The sequence below is a fragment of the Cryptomeria japonica genome, chromosome 10, assembly GCF_030272615.1.
Source record: "Cryptomeria japonica chromosome 10, Sugi_1.0, whole genome shotgun sequence".
Lineage (NCBI taxonomy): Eukaryota > Viridiplantae > Streptophyta > Pinopsida > Cupressales > Cupressaceae > Cryptomeria > Cryptomeria japonica.
In genome coordinates this window covers 499,156,694-499,178,198 of record NC_081414.1, presented here as the reverse complement: position 1 = coordinate 499,178,198, position 21,505 = coordinate 499,156,694, and the positions used below count along the sequence as shown (strand labels likewise).

General features: G+C 35.1%; 1 protein-coding gene across 3 annotated transcripts in view; it reads right to left on the bottom strand.

Annotated features, from left to right (window-relative positions):
- Positions 1–21,505, bottom strand: part of LOC131039402 (uncharacterized) — a 65,352-nt gene that overhangs the window by 27,082 nt on the left and 16,765 nt on the right. For 2 of the 3 annotated variants that reach the window (XM_057972142.2, XM_057972141.2), the window contains exons 3-8: positions 21,327–21,416; positions 19,543–19,608; positions 13,024–13,089; positions 12,900–12,935; positions 12,638–12,723; positions 12,466–12,511 (exon numbers count right to left, since the gene is read on the bottom strand). In XM_057972142.2, the coding sequence (XP_057828125.2) occupies positions 12,466–12,511; positions 12,638–12,723; positions 12,900–12,935; positions 13,024–13,089; positions 19,543–19,608; positions 21,327–21,416 (390 nt within the window). The remainder of the gene's footprint in view (positions 1–12,465; positions 12,512–12,637; positions 12,724–12,899; positions 12,936–13,023; positions 13,090–19,542; positions 19,609–21,326; positions 21,417–21,505) is intronic. The other variant, XM_057972143.2, reaches the window with a different exon arrangement.

Here is a 21,505-nt window from a genome sequence, read left to right as displayed (position 1 = left end):
CATGTGTTATAATAAATTATAATAATAAACCTAAAATAATATGTGCTGGTCAATAAATATTACTTTAAATACTATCAATAATAATAAGCATTATTCCACCCTCATCACAATTTGCGATACATGAATTAGTTATATATTAATAACAACTATCAATAGTATTAAAATAATAATAGACAACCTCGTATCTGCATTTTAAAGTAATACTATCTCTTAATAACATAATTTAATAACTATCGATATTTTAATTTTTAATATGTATAGTATTTAATAGCTTCAATAGTAAGTTACCGATCCACCCCCTTGAGAACCCAAGGTTCGGAGTTTGGATCCGGTCCTTTGTGGGTGCAGCCAAGGCTCATTATTTGACCTGTGGGTTCATCACAGACAAACCTGGGAAAACATGCAACAAATTTTGACATTTTTTCTTCACTATGTCAAAGGGTTCGTCGATTTCAATCCATACAATACAAAAATCACAAAAATTTGAAAACCTAAACAATTCATTAGGGTTGTTTATGCCTCAATAGCTTTTATAGGTGCTGGTCTATGGGCTCAACTTATTGATTGGCGCAATTCGAAATTAAAATGTTGAGGAAAGATTGGATGCGCATGCACAAAAAAACGAATAGTTGCCCCAAACTCGAGCCACTAAACCCAACATAGTTAGAATTATAGTGCAATTACAATGTGTGTATAAGATGTGGATGAAATCCCCTTCCAGCTCCTGTTGATTGTAATTAGGGATGGCGGATTCCAATTGCCTTGGGCAACATTGGAATCCGCCTAAGGGGCCAGCCCCTTCTCCAACGTATAGGGCTGGGCCCTATACCTAACGACACATCATAAAACCCCACGCTACTCCATGCCACATGAAAGTTACGTGGCAAACAAAATAGGGCCAACCCTATATAGAATGCATTTCAGATTAAAGGGAAAAGAATATAAATTAAAATAGGGCCAACCCTATATAGAATGCATTTCAGATTAAAGGGAAAAGAATATAAATTAAAAGGATAAGCCGACATAAACACAAGCCGACATACAAGGTCAATGCATCATATAAATAAAGACACTTCTCACCTCAATAACATACATTCATCTTTCATCTTATCCTATGCGAAATATATGGTTCTGCTAAATGCGAGTTAAAGGAGGAATGCTATATCTGCCATTACAGCGAAATACTTCTGTTACATCAGCAAACTACATCTACTAGTGAAAGTGTGAAATTCATTCATGTGAAAAGCGAACTGAGGTTGGAGCAGAGCAAACTGAAGTTGCAGTCCATGAGCAGACTTCACATATTACAGACCTAGGGTTTGAACCTGATTACTGTTGGAAGGGTTAAAGGTGCAGATGTGACTACTTGATGCTTGTGAAAGTGCAGTCTTGTGGAAGACACTATCAGTCCTAAATGCAATCACCTTCAAGTAAATGAGATAAGTGTTGTAACCTTCATATGAATATAATTCATAATCAGATCTGAGGATCTTTTCAGGCTGGGTTTTTCCTCCTAGGAGGTTTTCCCAGGGTAACCGTGTCTTGTTCTTATTTTGTTCCCTTCCTTGTTATTATTTGTTCACATATCAATTTAGTTAATAATTAAAGTCTGATTTTCTGAGTTTAGATTAATCTGAAAGTGTTAAAATTCAACAGCTCCAACTGATGCCACCACCCTACTAACGAAAGAGACATTGGGAGTGAATTGTGCGATCAATGTCATGGAGAACCCATCCTCTAATCATTAGAAGAAGCCTGCCTGGGCAATTTAGAAGTATAAATATTTTTATTTAAGATATATAATTATTAATATATTTAATTTATTCTTGGTTAGATAGGATCAAGTTTGTAAACCTTAAGAGAATGGGAGGATTGATCGTAGGACTACTGAGTTGAAGAGTCAGGCCATTGCTGCTAAATTATTTGGAGATGTGCAAAAATCCTCATTTGCCATGAGCAAGAATTCTCAATTACAAATATTTGGGTGGTGTTGAAGATTGGAACATTCCTCGGATGGAGATGACCGCGAAGGGCTCTATGACTTGCACTACAATCCAAAATGGTGCTTCATTAATTAAGAGAGAGCTTATTTGGATGATTAATAAGGTCAATAATACTCTCTTTTGGATAGATTCTTGGGACAACCACATTCTCCATATTTCCTCGTCCCTTACTTCAACCCTTGAGTAAGGTTTTTCTAGAAGTTGGTTGGTTGACAGTTGCAAATTTCAAGTGCTCTAAAACTGTTGGGAGGTGAATGGTTTATCAGTGGTGTGACCCCCAAATTTGGCCAAGGGGAGGATCTTTTGAAGATCAAACATTGTTGGCCTCCATCCTCTCTAATCGTCCATGTTGTTCTTTGGAGAAGTCGGACGTTTTATCATGAGGCTTTATCACTAAAGGTTCTTATTTTGTATCTCTTGGATATCAATTTTTACAATTTCAAAACAGTAGGAACTCTCTACCTTTGGTGGAAGAAGATTTGGAATAGAGTTAGCTGGCCTAAGTGTGCGACATGCTCATTTGGCTTTTATTCCAAAATAAATGCCTAACTTGGGAGAATATTAGGAAAAGAGGATTCCAAGCGCCTCCTATATGTGTTCTTTGTAATAGAAGTGAGGAGTCAACTAATCACATATTTTTCCAATGCCCCTTTGCTATTGAAATTTGGAATCTTTAATGGAATGTTTGGAAAAAATCAAGAGTTTTAGCTTCTCCTCTCCTTGAATTGTGAGAAATCTTGGCTCTCCCTCCTATTTCTACATCTTTTGTAGTGTCTGCGTAGGATACTACCCCTTACTTTAATCTTTGGCAGATTTGGCTGGAGTGTAATTAGCGTATTTTTCAAAGTTGCCAGAGTCTTGTGCTACAGGTATGGAATAAAATCAAAAGCATGGTTAAAGAAACTATTGAAGCCAAACTCGTTATTGAGGCACCTTTATCTCTATTGGAGTGTAAGGTTGCCCAACTCTTAGATCTAGGTCCTCATGGTTCCTTCCTGTTGATGTGTATTTTGTACACAGCCAAACACAGAATAAAATACCTAAAGGGTACCTTATCATCTCTTGAATAAAGTCTCCGAATGCTGAAGATGTCGCGAAAGGATCAATCGGGAAGACTTCAAGGTTCTTTGTATGTAGGATCTCTACGTGTGGATAAGCTCTCTGTGGTATGATGTGATTTTGCCAGAATCACAAGGGGACTTACACTTGACGACCTAAACGTCCGATTTGCTGGAATCACGAGTCCTATTTACTAACTGGAAGACAAACAAATGGCAAAAGATGCAAGGTTCAGGAAGTCTACTCTACTACCTAGAATGCGAGAAGATGGATGAATGACTAGGTGGAGTCCTACTGGGTTGGGTCTCACCATCAGGCTTGAACAATTCAACACCAGCTCAATGCGATTTTCTAAGGGGTGCTTCCAATATGTTCAAATCGTACACCATCAAACACTGATCACCATTCAAGATAATTCATGAAACAATAGATGTGTAACGACTTAAGATTAAGCTCATTTTATTCTAGTTGACCATGCAAGGCGCACTTACCATCAGCAAGAGGCTAGTGGTTTGGATTAGACGGATTTCACACAGGTGCATTCAACGATTTTCTTCATTCAATCTAATCATCTACCATCTAGAATTGAAGATTCGACAAGAAACCATGCATATTGCAAGAAACGACACACTTCACCATTACTTCAATAAAAATGGAGTTTATTTACAATCAATGGCAACAATTTCTTGCCTTGTCCTCCTATTCTACTCTAATTGCTATTCTATCAACTGACTATTCACCTTCTAACTATTAATGACTAACTATTCCTTAACTACCTTCTATTAGCCTTTACAAATGAAGAGTCGGGGCTTATATAGTGCCCTTAATACAATTCAATGGCTAAGATCAATTTGAGATCAATGGCCAAGATTCTACAATGAAAACCCTAATTAGGGTTTGTTACAACAAACTCAATTCTGACCAATGAAATAATTGTATTAATTGGACACATGTCTTCTCTGGATTATTCAACCAATGGATAGCTAGGGTAGGTACATCGAAGTTTGTGCCATCTCCCATGAGTCAGGTACATTGAATCTGGACATGTTGAGGTGGACCAATCCGACTGGAGGAGTGATGACTAGAATGCCACCTCGTCTAACACTTGGTTGATGCTCAATTTGGTGATGCTTTCCTTCAAATGCTAGACTGGAAGATAGATGGAGAAGGTCATCCTTAATGAAACTGGATTGGAGGAGGTTGTCCTTAATGATGCTGGACTGGAGAAGGTCGTCCTTGTTGATGCTGGACTGGAGGAGGTCGTCCTTGTCGATGCTGGACTGGAGGAGGTCGTCCTTGTCCTGGCTTGATCTTCTTTGATGAGAGTCTACCAAGTAGTTGATCCTCCAGCTTTGGGGTCGCCATTTAATGCCTACACAAAGGATTAAAATTAGTCTTTGAGTATAATATCTTATAGCATAGGATTCAAGACCTTTCAAGGGTATAACTTAAGATATTAATTTGAAAATGACAAGATAAATCCAAAATTCTAGTTTTTCAAATTAATGGCAATGAAATCAAAAATAAATCTTGAATAAGAACTTCAAAATGATTCTTCATACCTTCTCCTTTGAAAGCCTAACTATGAAACCTTGGAAAATGATGAAAGAAGACCGGATTTTGCTGGACAAGGGTTGAATTGTGGTCTTCCTTTGGATGAATTATGCCTCCATTAGCCTCCAAAAGAGCTTCTCCTTCTTTAGCCTCCAACACTTACCAAAATTTCGCCTCCAATCTGCTGGATTTCACTCCTCAAATTGCTCCTCAATTTCGCACTTAGAAGGAATGAATGAATGATTTGAATTTTGAAACAATACTCCTTCCTTATATAGGGCGCTCACCCTAATTCTTGTTGAGGCCGACTTGACAAAAAGGAAATAAAATGAAATAAAACCCCCTTTTGAAGGATGGCCAACTTGGCAAATAAAGGCAAATAACAAATATTGAGTGCTCAACTTAATTTTTTCATTTTTTGAATTAATTTCAAAGCTTTAAGGGTGGATTTTTACATTTATTTTAAGGCTTGAAAATTAATTAATTCAATTACAAAGGCCTCAAATTATGCGAACTTAATTTAACCTCCCCAAATGTTTTAATTTTAGCAAATTTGGTAAAAATTTGGGAATATGGAAGTTTAATTGAGGCTTAATGAAAGCTCCTGATGACTTCGCCCTGGACCCTTTGGAAGGGTCAGGAGCGATTTTTCAAATTAGGTCTTGAATACCTCATTTCTTGGCTCCAAAATCTCCTGGAAGGTGAGTTCATGTGTGCTTTGACCTAATCAAAGTCTTGCATTTCAATTTTATATCATTTTTCATGAGGAAATTAGGGGAACATGTGAATTTTGCCTTGGGCCCTCTGGAAGGGTCAGGAGCGATTTTTCTTGCTTGAGCTTACTTCTTCATCATTTTGTCTTGAATCCACCCCTCAAGGCTAGGCAAAGGTCTTCTTCTTTCACTCCATCCAAGCTTGGTTCGTTCCTGCAAGGCAAAATAGGGGATTTTGAGATTTTCGCCCTGGACCCTCTAGAAGGGTCAAGAGCGATTTTTAGGTTTTAGGCCTATTTTTCAATCCTTTCATCTTCAAATCACTTCCATGGCATAAAACATCTTGCCTTACTCCCCTTCAAGTCATGAAAACCAAAATCTCATCTTGAAATGCAAGGAAAATAGGAGGATTTGGAAATTTCGCCCTGGACCCTCTGGAAGGGTCAGGAGCAAATTTTCCTCTTGGCATCAAAACTTGCATCCTTAGCAATCCAACCCAACTTCAAGGCAATTCAAATGTCATTTTACACCCATGTCTAAGCTTGGCCTTGCCCAAAATTTGGAGAAAAGGATGGTTTTAGTGTTTTTCACTCTGGACCCTTTGGAAGGGTCAGGAGCGATTTTCAAGTTTTGAGCATGTTCCTCCATCCTTTCAACTTCAATTCACCTTCAAGGCTAAAAAACACTTCTCCTTTCACGTTCAACCCAAGTTTCACTTGATTTCGCAAGGGAAAATAGATGTTTGAAGAATTTTCGCCCTGGACCCTCTGGAAGGGTCAGGAGCGATTTTTCTCATTTGGGCTCAATTCCTTCAATCTTGATAATCATTGGCAATTTGGAGTCATTCCTAAGGCCTTCTTTAATCATGATCCACACTAGATTTGGCCTGAAACTAAGGGAAAAGATAGATTTTGCTCAATTTCGCCCTGGACCATCTGGAAGGGTCAAGAGCGGTTTTCCCTTTTTAGACCAAAATCATCATTCTTTCAAACCCAATCTTTATTGCAAGGTAAATTCTCATCTTTCTTCGCCCTAGGAACAAGGTTTTAAGCTCAAGCAAGGTTAACAATATAGGCTTGCAAGGAATTTCGCTCTGGACCCTTTGGAAGGGTCAGGAGCGAAATTTCCTTCCTTGGCTAAAACACTCATTCCTTAACTCCTTCAAACGTCCCTAAAGATTTCAATATGCCCATTTTCTCTTTCAACATGCCTTAGACTTTTCAATTTGACCAAATAAGGCAAGAAATGAGTCCTAGGTTGATTTTCGCTCTGGACCCTTTGGAAGGGTCAGGAGCGAAAATCACTTTTTAAGCAAAATCTTGATCTTTGAAATCATCCAACTCCCTCTCAAGGCAAGAACATTCAAAAACACCTCCACACATGCCTTGGAAACTAGGAACTTGGTCTTGATAAGTGATAGATTGAGGTGTATAAGGATTTTCGCTCTGGACCCTTCGGAAGGGTCAGGAGCGAAATTCCTAATCTTGGCCAAAATCCTAACTTCATTTTCACATTTCTCCATCCAAACAAGTGTTTTGCCCTCAAAGATGCCTAGGAACGAGTTGGTTCTAAGTTTGGGTCAAACTAGAATGTCATATGGAGAATTTCGCTCTGGACCCTTTAGGAGGGTCAAGAGCGAAATTCGCTTTGAACCCTTTGGAAGGGTCATGAGCGAAATTTGACATTTTAGACTCTCCGTCAGGATCATTTTATGGAATATAACATTTAAGTATAAGTTTCTTATACTTTAAGTTATATTCCATATATACTTTCAGGATGTTTGAGAGTGGTTTCAGACCTCCTTTTTGGAGGATTTTCAGTTTTCCAGACTTGGTCAAATTTCAGGATCAGGACATTCCAGACTTAGGCAAATTTCAGGATCAGGACATTCCAGACTTAGCCAAATTTTAGGATCAGGACATTCCAGACTTAGCCAAATTTCAGGATCAGGACATTCCAGACTTCATCACTCATCAACTTGACCTCACTCAAGCAGAACCTGCTATCCAGGTGATCCCCTTGGCGACACTCGAAAGTTAAAGGCTAACAGACAAAACCCTAAAAGACCTAAAAAACAAACCCTAGAAAGCAAAAAGCAGGGGTCCCCATTTGCAATGGGGCGATGTGTGAAATGGTCACAACACTTCCCAAGGCCATGCCTTAGTGGGCTCTCCTCTAAGAAAGTGAAAGTCTGGAAGATGGTCTCCTGGCAATTTTTTGAAGATTAACACAAACGGATCAGCCGATGGAAATCCTGGTCCTACAAGGATTGGTGGAATTGATGCAACTACAATGGATCTATTGAATTCTTCTTTTCTTCTTTTTTAGGGGTGAATTCCAATAATTTGATAGAGGCTTGGGCAATTCTAAAGGTTGTGGAAAAGGCTAGAGAGCTAAGTTGGTCAGAGACTACCTATGAAATGGATTATATAATTTTGGTCTCTTTGTTAAATAAAAAGAATTCGGAGGAGGCTTCATGGCAGCTTGCTCAAGTGGTTAGGCAAATTATCTTGGTTTCTTCTAATTTTGAGATCATTTCTTTTATTCACATTCCTAGAGAATGGAACAAAGTAGCCAATTGCCTTGCAAAATGGGCTTCAAAGCGAACTACCAATTAGAATATTGTAGACCAAAATGGGCTAGATCAGCACAAGATCCATCACATATTTCAACTAAATCAAAATGATAAAATGGTTTAGCGATTGGAGACTAGACAAAAGAAAGTATTTTATTGCTAGTAAACTAATATTTTGGTATTGCAAGTATTCTCAGTGGATTTCCCATATTTGGACTGTTTTGATGGTTATTGCAATTTGGAATCTACCCAAAATGAGTGCAACTAGTTAATAATAATTTTACACCCCCCCCCCCCCAAAAAAAATATATATATATATATATATATAATTTATTTTTAAATACATCAATACTCCTATGAATACTAAGAATATTAAAATAGGTTATAATTATTTTCACATTTTTTTTTTTTAATTTTTGATAAAAGTGGCAAAGCCACTAAACAATTTTATTAATATAAAATTAATATTAATATATATTATATTTTTATTTTTATATTAATGTATCTTTATATTTCTTTATAATCATATTACTATTTATATTAATGGATATAAAATATTTTTTATTTTATTATATTTATTCATTATTTATTAAAGACAAGCCTTAGATTTTTAATTTTTATGTGTTTTTTTTATGAACGAACCCAACCCCCAAAAAATTTTTGACCAAACTCGTGAACCAAATCTATGAACCCTAACCAATACTAGAACTGGTAACTTAGCTTTAATTTTTTTTTATCGATAAGGGGCCGTAGCTAAGATTTGTATTTTATTTAAATATTTTCGAGATTTAATCCTAGCCCGAACCAGTTGGACCTACAACCCGAGAGCCACCTCCCCAAGTTACAAATTTCCAAAACTCAAAGACCCATTCATAGGTCATACCCAAGTCATCCACTAACTCCACATGAGACGAGGGGGCAAATTGATTGAATAAGTGAATCCCCCTTCATTGTTCGCTTGTTCTTCTTCCCAAGAACCTCTATCCACCCATCCTCATTCTCAATTACATCCTAAGGTGCCCTAACAAATTCGCAAGAGGAAGCCACATTTCCTTTCGTCTCACGAGATGTGTCATCAATCCAACTTCTCTCAGTCAGTCCACAACCCACCAGTTCATTATTTTTGAATGTAGGCTCTGATTCCCTCGAAACCTTAGATGCCTTGCTCAATTTTTTTCCCTAGGTTTAACAGCAGCTAACTTTGTTGCATCCTGGATTAGCTTATCCTTAAAAGATTTTCCAGAATCCTTATCCTCAATAGTTTTCCAGAATCCTTCATGATCTCCCCCACTTGAATGCTGTCATTCTTTTCCACTACATAATGGTGGGGGGAGACTGCCTTCCACCAGGTGGCCACATCCTTTGATTTTTTCTTGGCACAATTAACTGCCAAATGACCAATTTGGAAACACCTTCTGCATCTAAAAGGAATGTTTTCAAAATCTACTATCTGCACGCATGACCCCTTTGCAGGCTTTAAAGACAACTTAGCAGGAGGTGCTTTGGAGAAATCCATGTCAACTAGATTGCGTGCATTAGTAGTATGGAAATAATCCAAAGAACCCTGATCCACTCCCAAAGCCTTCCCTAAAGTATTACCTATAGCTTTAAAACAAGCTTCGAACCATAACTGTAGAGGCAAATTAGGAAGCCTCACCCATACTAGGTTTTATCAAAAGACTCAGTATTAGGGTTACAAGTAGGATACTAGGGTTTCAGAACTAGCATGTGCTTTTCTTTCCAGCTCCACAGTTGGTCACAGAGAACTTTCTTCTTGTCCTGCACGTTGTAAAAGACCACTACAAAAAAACCCCGAGCACTAGGGTAAATCTGGACATCACCTATCAATATGGGTTTCCAACATTCAGTAATCCATTTGTTTAAATCAGCCAAGCTTGGCCAAAACCCTTGAAACCGCCCAATCAACCCCAATTCTGCAAAATACTATTTGTTCTCCTTCACCTCTTCAAATATCTCTGCATCAAAGTTCACCACTGGCCTCTCAAGAGCCTAATCTTCCCGAGAGAGGGACAACATTGATACATTGGATCCTCCCACGTTGAGGCTCCCTGCAGATGTGAATCTCTCATTCACTCCAAACAACTATTTAGCCTTAAAACCCTTACCAAAGATCTGCTTCCCAGACTGTGATTTCACCTTAAAAAGAGATGCAAAATTTGTTTCCCCTCTGTGAATATTGTTCTTGCCGACAGGGATGGAGGCAACACGAGTAGATCCATTGTCTCCACACTCAACAAAGCCCAAATCCCTATAAGACAAGACCCTGGAGGAGGCACCAATCGAGGTCGAAGCAAGGGCGTTGGTCGAAACCCTAACATGCGGAAGAGAGCACAGGAACTGCATCGCGCCAGTTGATGATTAACTTGTTTCTATCTATTTGTTGTGTAACTTAGCTTTAATATTAACATATCTATAGCATTTAATAATTTTTTCACATAGTTTTCTTGATTAATAATATTTTTACTCTTTTTCCCAAAAAACTATATATTTGAAATATTTTTAAATATATTAATACTAATATGAATACTAAGAATATTAATATGTTATAATTATATTCACATTAATATTAATATATATTATATTTATATTTTTACTAAAGCATGTTTATATTTCTTATATATACAATCATTTTTTAATTTATATTTATACTAGTGGATATTATTTTTTACTGCATTTATTCATAATTTATTAAAGAAAGACCTTATATATTTAATTTTTATATGTTTTTGTATGGACGAACCCAATACAAACCCAACCCCCAAAAATCTTTTGAACGAACACAAACCAAATCTATGAACTCAAACCAATACCAAGTCCAGTAACTTAGCTTTAACAATAACATATCGATAGTATTTAATAATTTTTTCATATAGTTAAAATAATAAACCATATTAATATAGTTTTTTGCAATATAGTTAAAAAATAAATTTAATATAGCATTATCTTTTCATTCATATATATATATGAAAAGATAATACTATATTAAATATATATTATAGTATTATCTTTTCATATTTCATATATATATATATGAAAAGATAATAATATATTATATATTTAATATATATGAAAAGATAATACTATATTATATATATTGGGGGTTGACCCCGTAGCACAGCGGTAAAGTTGTGAGCCTCTTGTTTAAGAGATCTTGTGTTCGAGCTTCTGCTCGAACTCCTCAATTTGTTGGTATGTCGTGTGCAGAGATTGTGGCGTTAATGCCTTCTGGTACAATGGTGTTCGACGGTCAACTCCCCGCGCAAATGGATTGGACTTGGATGGAATCAACATTGCTTGACCTGTGATTCAAGATTACGTGCACTGTCAAGGTGTTAATGCCCTCTGTTGAACGGGCCCAAGGTGTGGTGCACGATCTATTGGCAGTAGGCGGTTGAGGATAGATGGAGTGATAAGGAGGCCTGACCCTCACGGATGGAGTGATAAGGGGGAGCTCGTTCGTGGCTGTGAGGGGATAAGGCGTCAAGTGGAGAGATATGGAGTGGGAGGTATAAGGAGGTGTATGGAGCGATAAGGAGGTTTGATTGGAGTGATAAGGAAGTGGAGAGATAAGGCATGCTTGGAGCAATAAGGATGTTTGGAGTGATAAGGTGAGATGACTTCAAGAACCAAATATGGAGGTGTTAATGCCTCATCATTCAAACATTAATGTACTTGGGGATGGAGTCTCCCTTCTATGGCCCCCACTGGTTCATAGCTCCAATTAAAAGCAATATAAATTATAAATCATATATATATATATATGAAAAGATAATAATATATTATATATTTAATATATATGAAAAGATAATACTATATTATATATATTTAATATATAGTATATATAATAGAAAAGATAATACTATATAATATATAACTATATATAATACCATGTTATATATATTTAATTATATAGTAAGATAATACTAATACTATAGAATCATAGATGATACTATATCATATATCAGTTATAAATCATATATATATATATATATATAGATGATTTATAATTTTTTTGGTATGGAGATACCCAGCTCCCCAAAAAAAATTGTCGTACCAGTATGTCATATCCCCATACCCATAACAAATATATTATATCCACATGCCCATACCAAATTCTGATTCAGTAACTTGGGAAAAAAGGATACTCATGATGGCCCTATGGGGCTTAAGACTTCAAATCTTTGTTGGTTCATGTCTCCTATGAAGATTTTAGGCCTGCTCCTATTGGTTTTCATACATTGATACAACCTTCGTTAGAAACAACTGTTGTTGTTGTTTTGACTAGACTTCTTGCTGCAATTGATTTTGCACATTGATGTTATAATATATTAATTATATCCACTGTTTTTTTTTGTTGATAGATTATATCCATTGGTAGCATAATATATACTTCAGTAGTCTGCATAGTGCCTTATAATACATTAATTTTGTACTTAGCTGTTATGAATGTACCTAACGTATTGGCATATTAGTGTTTTGTAGACGTTTACTTGAATTAAAAAAACTATGTTCAGCATAAGATTCAAGATAAGCATTTTACCTTGGGCAGGTATAAATCTTCAATCTTTCCATATTCTTCAAAATACCTACAGGGACATTGCATGCCGTCTAAATCAAAACTCACTTTAATGAGAACATTAAATCAATTGAGATTATTAAACTAGCAAAAACTAAAACCGATAATGTATCAAATCTGAATCGAACAAACTTACTTTTGAAACATCTCCTCTGTAACAGATGGTGGAATTCTTGCAACAAATATGCGTGTAATCTTCTTGGAGGCAATTTTCGAATCACCCTACAAAAAATCTTGTCTAATAAAAAGACCATCTCATCGTTCAAAAATATGGCCAAAAGATCATTGTCCCACTTATACCGAGGGTAACAGAAATTAGGAAACAATAACAATGTTCAAAAATGTTATCATTCTTATGTCACAGCAACATGGATTTCCCATATAGACAACTACAATACCTGTGTCATCTTCTTGGAAGGAGGTTTCATTTCCTCCTGCAAAAAATCACATTAATAAGACATAACTGAGATCAGCATGTCAACTTCAACAAAGTTATCATGCTTATATCAGACCTTACAATACCTTAGGAGTTGCCACTTTTACTTCCAATGTTCGACCATTTAGAACATGATCACTATCAAGTGCTTTCTGTCAATTACATATCAATCAAAGAGTGAATTCAATAGATTTACGAAAAGGAGCCAGTCAGAAAAATTTTGATACGCTAATACTAAACAACAAACTATCATATAATCTAATACTTGCAAGTTTCTATAGTTTTTCCTAAATAGTAGTACACTGCAATGATGAATTCAAACAAAAACAAATCATACAGATTGAGAACACTCCTGCAAAGAGCCGGACTAATGTTCAAATTTGAATCAAAGAAGTACAAGATTCGGATAAAAATTCGACATATTAAAATTTTGACAGTGCGAAGTTCAATAGTTATTAGCTAAGTCACCAGGTTCGAGTTCCAGTTCGAATTCACCAGCTATAAAATTCAGATGAAATGCGAGAGGAGCAAAAAATTCGAAAAAACAATCGCCATTAAATTCACTCTATATAACTTTATTTTTTTTAAATATAAATAACATATCTACAAAATTATCAGAATTAATAATATTAAATTTGTTTGATTTAATTTAAATATTTAATTTAAATTTATTAAATTTTATATGTTAATAATTAAAAAATCTAAATTAAATATTCTAAAATATTAAATTTTCAATATATTAAAAATATTAAATAAAATAAAATTATATTATACTAAATATATAATATATTTAATAACGTCCTCTTGCGAAGTTTGAAGAGTTTAATTGAGGGCAAGGAATAAAATTTATTTTCTATGAGTAAAGGCAACTACAATGTTTTTTTTAAAAGCAGCGGCAGTAGCCTTTTCCCGATGCGGCTCTCCACAAACCCTACCGGTGGCAGCCTTTCCAGCATCATGTTTGCCTGCAGCCTCCAAAGACTTCAGCGGCGACCCTCATACCTCCATACGGCACCTGTCAAGATGTCATTCATCGACAAGAAAAACCTTTGCCCATTCTCTTCCGAGTTTAAGGCGAAATTTGACGAATTTCATATGCCTTTTATAAGTTCGCTGTATTTCGAATTTCAAGCCGAAAATTCGGCGAATGCGGTGACATAGGTTATTAGCATTCAAACTTTTTTTTGCTATTGCCATCAACTAAGTTCAATTTTAACCATTTACTATTAATTTTTTTTGTTATTTTATTTTCACTTGACACTATGATTATTAAATGAGATGAGCTCAGGAGATAACTCATGAGTGCTTTCATAGTGGGCATTTGTGTTCAAGTGCCTGATATACACGTTAAACACTAATATGTATGAATGTTGAGTATAAATTGGGTCAAGCTGCTACATCCAGTTCTTGGACTAGAATATCCCAACCAATAAGGCAGAGCAAGTCTTGGGTAGAACTGATGGCAGAGATACACCTCAGTTGTCACATCTAGGACTAAGGACTCACATCTAAGAGTAAGGAATCTCACTAATGGAAAATTATCAGTCAAATATATATATATATGCAGAGAGAGAGAGAAAGTGGGAGAGATAATGTTGATGTAGATATGTTCTGCTAAAACTTCCTAGACATTCTGTTTTTATAATTCCAGGCATTGAGTCAATAGCTATGCTCCCCCAAGTTTCCAGGAAGCAGGGGACGGTACATTTCCAGGATGAGATTTTTAAGGCCATTTTTTAGGGGTTAAAAACAGGGAATATTTTAAAATATAAGAAAATTTCAAATATTCATATGATAACATTGATCAGGCATTTATCATAGACATTATAGAACATTTGTGAGCATGGATAATTATATAGGAATAATGAAATTCTATATAAATATATAGCATAAGTTAATAAAGACATGCCTGACTGTTGTGTATATTCAGGTGAGGGACTTATTATTGAAGTTTTCCTGAAGCATTCAAGACTGGATGATCTACTGTCAAACTCATTAACAAAGAGGAACTGTCAAGTAAAAAGATAGCTGATTATGTTCTAGTCTCACCCCAGCTGGGACACTAATAGATGGGCATGTTCTATGAGTTGTCCAGGCATGATTGATACATTTTTGCATTATGAAAGTGGCATTTCCTACCTCATATTCAGCAATATAAAATGACTGTTGCATGCCAACTTGTATAGTTATACTGAACAAGTTGTCTAATGTATGAAACAAGATAATCCTTGACTATGACTTAGTCAAACTTATAGTTAGAAATATTGTGGACTCATTCAAAGTAATTGTAGATCTATATCAAGATTCAGATGAGTTTGGTGGAAATTACGAGGCAAACCCCAGCAAGTTTGATAGATAATGCAAATGAAGATCTTCAAAACCTCGGACCTTCATCGCACACACCGTTTTTATAATTTGCTAACTATGCTCTATACAAATAACTTGAAAACTTTAGATAAATATGAGGGTTGCAAACTCTATTACACAATAAGGTTTCCATCATTTCTAATGGTAGTTCAATGTTAGTACTATTAAAGCCCTAGCCATGATATCTTTTAGTTTGGAGGCATGACCTTCGTATTTAATCCTGAATGATCAACGATTAATAAACAAAAATGCTTCTTGATCTTTTGTAAATCTTAGATGGGCATGTCATAAAACCAAACAGGCATTGAAAAGTTGTAAGGTTTTTTTCTTAATTAACTAGAATATGTCATGGTACGTTAGTCACACCCAAGATAGATGAGGGATATAAGGGCAGCCCCTGGCCGTCCCAAGGACTGCCAACGTACCCAAGCATACCCTTAAAAGATTTGTGTATATTTGGGGATATTTCTGATTTTTTTGCGAAATAGGGGTGGCAGTGGGGATGTTTCCTACCCATCCCCGACATCCCCTTTAGAGAACAGGATCATATTCTGCTCTATGTAACAGGAATGGAAGTTCTAGGGCAATGGAAATTCACCAAAGTATTTTCACAGTGTGTTTTATGGGAATATAAACTAAACCTATGCTTTTGAGTTCTTACCAACCAAAAGAAACACATATATAGAAAATGAACAACAACTACCATCTACATATCATTTTTTGTCTTGATAATGGATCTGATAGATCACAGAGTACACCATACATTGATGAAAAAATCTTCTACAATTTTTTTCTAAAAGCTTTTTACCTGCCACCACATGAACTATGAAAAAAATTAGTTCTTACCTACTATTTATCAGTGTTGCACATAACTCTATGATTAGTAGACCATCAATCAGATCATAACTTTGTATTTTTATATTACACGTGCTGCTTTATAAATTATAATTTTAGGAGAGTGACTATTTGTAAAATCTTTCACAGTTTTTCAAAAGCTTTGTACATCATTACACTGACTGAACATTATTTCTTATCTACAGTCAATTTGTGTTATATATAAACATATGATTGGTAAAACATCAGTTATAGACTGCTTACACCACAGCAGATAACAGGTAGAACTAGCAAGACATACATCTCATCAGCTTCCAGATATGATACAAGTTTGGCAGCATTTATCTAAGCTACACCAGACTGTCAGCATAGTGGCTACATGTAACAACTTTGTGTTTGGGCATTACATTTGATGTTTTAACTTTTATTTCATTATAGTTTTCTGCAACATTTTTTCAACTTTGATAGAGCTGAACTGAGCATTACCATTGTATACCATATCACTATGTATGTTTTGTCAGTCAATTGGTCATTCTTCACAATGTAAGACATTTAGATCTAGGTTATGCTAAATCAAGCATGAAGAACATTACAACCTGAATTTAAATTTATGATTGGCACGCCATATTACATAGCCACCTCAATTCGACTTATTCCAATGGAAAGTTGAAATTTTAATCAAATTAGGCAATTCTGATAAACCTCCCAAAAACTGTGAGAACATATAACCATTTGCAAACGCTTACACATAAACTTAAGAAGAGCTACAAGGTTATAACCATTTGTGAATGCTTACACATGAACTTAAAGAGAGTTACACGGTTATCATAGCAGTAGAATACTTGTTTAAGGTTCCTCTCTTGCTTTGCCACAGTGGTACAGGATTTAGAAACTTAAGTTAAACTAATGAATCAACAATTTGAAAGAGCATGTGATGTCCCCATCTAAACAATCAAAACATGATGATGCCCGCTATAAAATAGAAATTAATAATAATAATAATACAATTAAAATATATATATATATAATATATATATACATAACCAAATAAATGAATAAAATGAACTAAATAAAATCTTAATAATAATAATAAACAAGATTTAATATATAATTTATATTTATATTAATATTAATTTCATATTCATCAAATAATAATATAAATTTTACAATATCATATTTTTGACAAAACACAAATAAAAAGTTTTCACCGGTTCCTTGAGCTTGATTGCTGTTGCTAGCTGGTAAACTTTGTGGCAGACCAGATCTGACACATGTCAGAATGGTCTCCCTTGCAACAGTATAAAATCCTTCCAAGCAAAATACGAACAATACAATTAATGAGATAATGACCTTTGGTAGTGATTCGTTTAAGTGATTAATCTCTTATATTTATATAAGAAAACGAAGGTGACAGCTTGATCAATAAAGATAGCAATGATATTAATTTGGATGTAGATTGGAGACTTCCTTAATGGACAGCCGACTTTATTAAGAAGCTATCAGACTTTCACGTTAATCACCAAACCATTTATTTAGAAAAGAAATTATTATTAAGAGCAACAATCGTAGGAAAGAGGCAATGATTTAATGGAAGCGACTTTATAAGCAGTGGATAGAATCCATCATGATCAGTTACATACAACGATTATACTAACAAGGTAGCAAATACAATCGATGCTAATAATCATGGAGAACTATGATTAGAATAAATAACTAATATCCATATATGAATACGAATTAGACACTTATGAAGAGACACGATTAGGGAATGAGGATACAACGTGTTGATTTTATGGTAGTGCTCATTAACCACAGGCAAACATCAGATCTGTTGCCTTCCCAACCATAGACTATAAGCTCTTATCGTCACCCCCGAGAACACTACATGTCCTTCATGTTATTGAATTCATTGCTATTGATGCAATCATGACCTTGCACATATATGAATCAATACCTCCTAATAGACCTCAAGTCAGCCATATACTTTTGGCGCCAAGGATAGGGTCAGACCTATATATTACAAGTTACATATGAGTCTCCCTTAGTTGCAAGATACATTTAACTTAATCACAAGTTACACACAAGTGGTTCGCCCAAATAGGGCCTGCCCCAAATTAGACTCGTACAACTGAGATATCCAAATGCCAAGGCCGACAGGCCACTTGGCATTTTGTGCACTAGGTCAGCCCTAGAAGGGATCCGACCTAGCTACACAACAACACAACAATCCACCATCACACCCTCCCATTGCATATTAGAGACACTTCATATCATTCCCAATAGGGGTATGGAGAAGGAAGAATAATAGTATAGTGGAAATAGTGGACAATTAAATTATAGTGCCAGAATTCACTGAAATTGTGAAAATCATTCTGTAGTGTTTCGGGCTGCCATCAAACTCTTATACATCAGTATACCACATTCCTATAAGCTTCTGCCGATCATTATTCAGACAGACGGAGAATATATATTCTATTCTGCTAACCATTTATATCGCTGGACATATTGATGTAGACATGAGAACATACAAAGTAATTATCCTTCCAGCTTGCATCTAGTTTTGGGGACTCTTCCTGAGAAGAATCACATAGGCTATAGATACAGGGAAGATGGTAGTGTGCATTTGTGCGGTTTGAAGCAAGTATAGCAAGTCTCGATTTCATCAGTTCAAATGCACATTGAGTGAACAGAGATTATATATTATATCAATTCTTGTGCCAGAGTAGCATGGATGCTGTTGTCAATAGAAAGATAAATCAATGTTCCTGATCATCTGTAACTACGGACACATTTATGAGCAACTTATATCACATATAAGAAGTCTTATAACAAATTTGTAGTGAGGAACTTATCAGCAGATAGTATCAGTTTATGGGAGATTTATGATCAGCATAAATCTACTGTGAAATCAGAGAAAACTATCAAGATAAGTTCTTTTTCCCAGGAACTATTCTTAGCGTTATGAGGTAAATATTATAATAAAATGTCTTCCAAATTGTTGAGATGATATTTATAAATGTACTACGATTCTCACTTTAAGTTAGACTTATTGTTTCAGGACTAAATCAAGGTAAATCCCAAATGGGGACATTACAGAGCAAAAGAGATGGCAAACAGGCTTTCTTGTTAGTTTTCAAGGAAAAGGTTGGCATAGAGCTTGTGATTAATGAAGGCTTGACAATACAAAACTGCCTTATAAAGCTGACAAGCAATCTGCCGCCCAGTTTGAACGCAAAGACTAATATGGATTCCCATAAGCGTAAATAACCTGATCAGGAATTTTGATATTCAATGACAAATGCATAAAAAGAAGTAAAACTAAAATGTTTATAAACATAGAAAACAGAAGCAAGCAATTTCACTGTCAGAAACTAACAAAATGCTGTAAAGACATTAGTTCTAACCTTAGCATCTTCAACCGAAGCAAATGTAGCATAACCAAATCCACGAGATCGGCCTGTTGAGCGATCCTGAAGATTGACACATTATAGAAAATGAATAAATGTGAACTGAAAACAAATTAAACTACAACATTAAAACTCTAACAGATCTTACATATTTCTCTCCAAAGACTAAAAATTTGGAAGTCTGTGAAAACGAATTAAAAGGAATCTAAATTCCATCTGTATGTGCTTTTTTGGCATAATCTAGGAATGGAGATAGCTATTCAAATAGACTGTATATTTGCATCTTAGATTCCAAACAAGAATATAACATAGAAGCTGCGAGTGAGCTTAAGATAAATTTGTTGGTCCATAACAAATTCAAGTGAATCATCAAATTATGTTAAATGATTGAACTTAACCTTTACAGAGCAAGCACAACTAAAACCATTACAAATATGCTCAGTTGCTAACTCAAGTTCAGGACAGGGTTGATAGTTAGCAGCAAGTTTGCCAAAGAGGACTTACCCAGGTTCAGTATGGCTGTATATGATAATATATCTATAAAATATTATAACTATTAGATAGCCATAATCTGCACAAAATCTACAAATTAAATACAATAAACAGCCAGTAACTGATAATTCAAAATCAAATGTAAAAGATAAATCAAAACAGTTTACATCAGTCACTTTCAGGGTTAATTTTTCTCTTCTTGCTTTATTTAGCACTCTGCTGTAAACCGTAAGGGATTTCTTTTAATATAAATCTACTTTTTGCCCCAAAAAAAAAAAAAAAAATGAAATGAGTCCTAATTGAATTGGTTTATAATATTATATTATCTGTTCAATATAGGTTAATAGTCAACAGTCATTGTCAAACTCAAAAGCTTTGTAGACAAAATATCAGAGATCATCCAAATCAGCTCTAAGCTCATTAGAACCAAATACAAAAGGAATAAGCAATAATACATTTTAATACTTAATTGTATATTTAATTTTTTAATCTTTGTAATTTTGTGTTTTTATTATGACTCTAATTAACCAGTTGGGTACAGAGACATTGATTTATAATATTATATTATCTGTTCAATATAGGTTAATAGTCAATAGTCGTAGTCAAACTCAAAAGCTTTGTAGACAACATAGTGGAGATCATCCAAATCAACAATAAGCTCATTAGAACCAAATAAGGAATAAGCAATAATGCATTGTAATACTTAATAGTTGTATATTTAATATTTTAATCTTTATACTTTTGTGTTTTTATTACGACTCTAGTTAGCCAGTTAGGTAAAGCCCAGAAAAATACTCCTGCCCAGGGATGTACTAGAGCAAGTCCCACAATGATAAGAGGACCTGAACCATACCAGTACAGGTACAGAAGCCTCTATAGTGACAAATAACTTGAAATCAATTACATAGATGTTGAATTACCAGCAAAAAGGAAATGTGAAATCACATAAGAACAGTAGCATACAAAGTTCCTAAATGCTGCCCTTCATAAGAAGCATGTGTTCTACATCTATATCATTAATGGGGCTTTAAAAATAAAACTATGGTAAGTTGAATATTCTGCAAACTAAGTTACATGCATGGCTAAAGCCTCCATAGCGTAGACAAACTAAAATTAGAAAGAGTTGATTCTGTTGAATTTGTACAGGCTTGGACTATTTTTTAACATCTATAATTCCTACACATATCTAAAAACATCTTCATCCATAAAATATGGGCATTGCATCCAACCAAGACATACTATACAACATAATTTTCTACAGCTCTTAATCCATAACAATTTAAGCTTACCCGCATCACAATCACATCCTCCAATTCCCCATACTTGCTCATGTAATTTCTTAATCCCTCTGTGTTAACGTTCCAAGGAATGCCAAGCACCTGCAGAGCATCAAATATTGATCAATGAAACTTATAGAGAATGAGCCCATTTACCTTGACTAAAATTTTCAGAGAAATAGGCTTCTACC